Source organism: Sinocyclocheilus rhinocerous, unplaced genomic scaffold (genome assembly GCF_001515625.1).
Source record: "Sinocyclocheilus rhinocerous isolate Xijiao unplaced genomic scaffold, SAMN03320098_v1.1 scaffold2077, whole genome shotgun sequence".
Lineage (NCBI taxonomy): Eukaryota > Metazoa > Chordata > Actinopteri > Cypriniformes > Cyprinidae > Sinocyclocheilus > Sinocyclocheilus rhinocerous.
Window position 1 is genome coordinate 204581 of NW_015655567.1, and position 2567 is coordinate 207147.

Sequence of the window (2567 nt, forward strand, 5' to 3'; positions counted from 1 at the left end):
GCCACTACGGACGGACCCATACTACCTCCCCCCCCAAAAATCCTTTGGGAGAATATCGTCTTTAGAGGCCATCCGTAGGCCTATCTCGGGAACTGTGGCCCTCCCTGGGCTTGACTTGGGGACTGGAGCCCTCCTTGGGCTCGACATGGGAACTGGAGTTCTTTCTGTGCTACACTCGGGGACTGGAGCCTTCTCTGGGCTAAACTCGGGATCAGGAGCCCTCACTGGGCTGAACTCGGGGACAGGAACCCTCACTGGGCTAAACTCGGGGACAGGAGCCCTTGTGGGCTTTACTCGGGAACTGGAGCCCTCCGTTGGCTATACTCGGGAACAGGAGCCCACTCTGGGCTGGTTTCAGGGACTGGGAAGCGCTTACGAGGCGCTGGCACTGGAGGGCGCTCTGGAGGAGCAGGCACAGCAAGGCGCTTTCGAGGAGCAGGCACTGGAGCGAACTCAGGGGCTGGAGCCGACACTGGAGCGCGCCTAGGGATGGGCGGCCGGTGGGCTTGTGTGAGCCGCAGCCGGCAGGCTGGAGAGAGCCGCTGGTTCTGGCTCGGGGCCGGACACTCTCCAGACACTGGAGGATTCCTTCCCTCCAGTTTAGTCCCGTTGTGTCTGGGAGGTCCATGGGGCGATGGTAATTGGCCCCGTGCCAGAACAGCAAGTTGAGGGTGGAGTCATCCAAAGCCGTAGCCGCGGCGAGCCTGCAGAACTCCCAGGAATACTCAATGAAGGGGAGATCCAGACGAGCTAGGGCGGTGAACCGAGCGGCAACTTCCATTGCCGCAGAGGAAAGCAGGGAAACAAAAAACTTTTCAAAAAAACGGAAAAATAAAAACGGGGAGAAGGGGCGCCGCTTACTTTTTGTTTTAGGTCGGCTGTTCTGTCACGTTTCACGGGGAGGAAGGATCGAGGAGACGCAGGAGAATACTTCAACACGGAATTTAATAGAACAAGCAACGGGGTAATCACAGGAACTCAAGGAAGACATATAACAGCCGACCCAGACTCAGGGAAACACAGGGTTTAAATGCTAGGGGCAAATGATATAATTGATCAGACACAGCTGGAACCAAATAAACATAATGAGGACAGGAACAGGAAGACCAAAAATGGGCATAAGAGGGAGGGAATCACAGGGCACAGGAACACAAGACTGACAGCTATTCAATATTAAATTTAAAGTAATTAATGTACTAAACTTCATCATTACAAATGTTTAATTACAAATATATTTAAATACATCATATATATATATATATACAGTGGGTACGGAAAGTATTCAGACCCCCTTAAATTTTTCATATGTTTTCATTTAATTGCTGTACATTATATATACATACAATATATTTTCATTTAAATGCACTCAATTTTAAGTGTCCGAAAACATTAAATTCAAAGCACACTTAAGTATATTCTTTTAAAGTATATTAATTCTGCAATAAGTACTCTTTTAAAAAGTATGATAAAGTGTACTTCTGTTTCACAAGAGTTCTAAAAGAATCTGTATTAGTATGTGTGTATTTTATTACTCACCATTTCCAGTAGAGTTCTAGTAATTCTCTGTGTATTTGTGTTTTAGCATGAGCTGATCTACCACACGTTTGGCCGTCAGCATTTCAAGAAGACCACGGCTAATCTGGATCTGTTCCTGCGGCGCTTTAATGAGGTTCAGCTGTGGGTGGTCACAGAGGTTTGTTTGTGTCCCACGCTCAGCAAACGCGTCCAACTGCTCAAGAAGTTCATCAAGATCGCAGCGCAGTGAGTCTTTACTCATAAACATGTGACGTGTGTGTGTGTGTGTGTGATGAGTCATTTTGTTCAGTGGAGTGTTAATGATATTAATGTACTGTATGTACACATCTCCTCCCTTGTGAAAAAAAGTACACTTCAGCATACTTTTTAAGTGCATATTTTTTAGTACTTATTACGGAAATAATACTGTAAAATAATATACTTAAGTGCAAACTGAATGTAATGTTTTTGGACACCTAATTGCATGTTAATTACAACTAGATAAAAAAGTGGTTACACTTTATTTTAAGGTGTCCTTGTTACAGTGTAATTATGAATATAAGTACTGAGTAATTTTAATTAACTACATGTACTTACTAAATGGTTAGGGTTTGGCTTAGGGTTACTTGCATGTAATTATGTATAATTAATTGTTATTATAATTGATGAGTCATTTTGTTCAGTGGAGTGTTAATGATATTAATGTACTGTATGTACACATCTCCTCCCTTGTGAAAAAAAGTACACTTCAGCATACTTTTTAAGTGCATATTTTTTAGTACTTATTACGGAAATAATACTGTAAAATAATATACTTAAGTGCAAACTGAATGTAATGTTTTTGGACACCTAATTGCATGTTAATTACAACTAGATAAAAAAGTGGTTACACTTTATTTTAAGGTGTCCTTGTTACAGTGTAATTATGAATATAAGTACTGAGTAGTATTAATTAACTACATGTACTTACTATATGGTTAGGGCTTGGCTTAGGGTTACTTGCATGTAATTATGTATAATTAATTGTTATTATAATAGTAAGTACATGTAAC

At 42.1% G+C, this 2567-nt stretch overlaps 1 protein-coding gene across 1 annotated transcript in view; it reads left to right on the forward strand.

Moving 5' to 3' along the window:
* LOC107718455 (rap guanine nucleotide exchange factor 4-like) overlaps positions 1–2567 on the forward strand; it is a 103687-nt gene that overhangs the window by 97219 nt on the left and 3901 nt on the right. The window contains exon 24 of the mRNA XM_016525534.1: positions 1583–1761. Within this exon, the coding sequence (XP_016381020.1) occupies positions 1583–1761 (179 nt within the window). The remainder of the gene's footprint in view (positions 1–1582; positions 1762–2567) is intronic.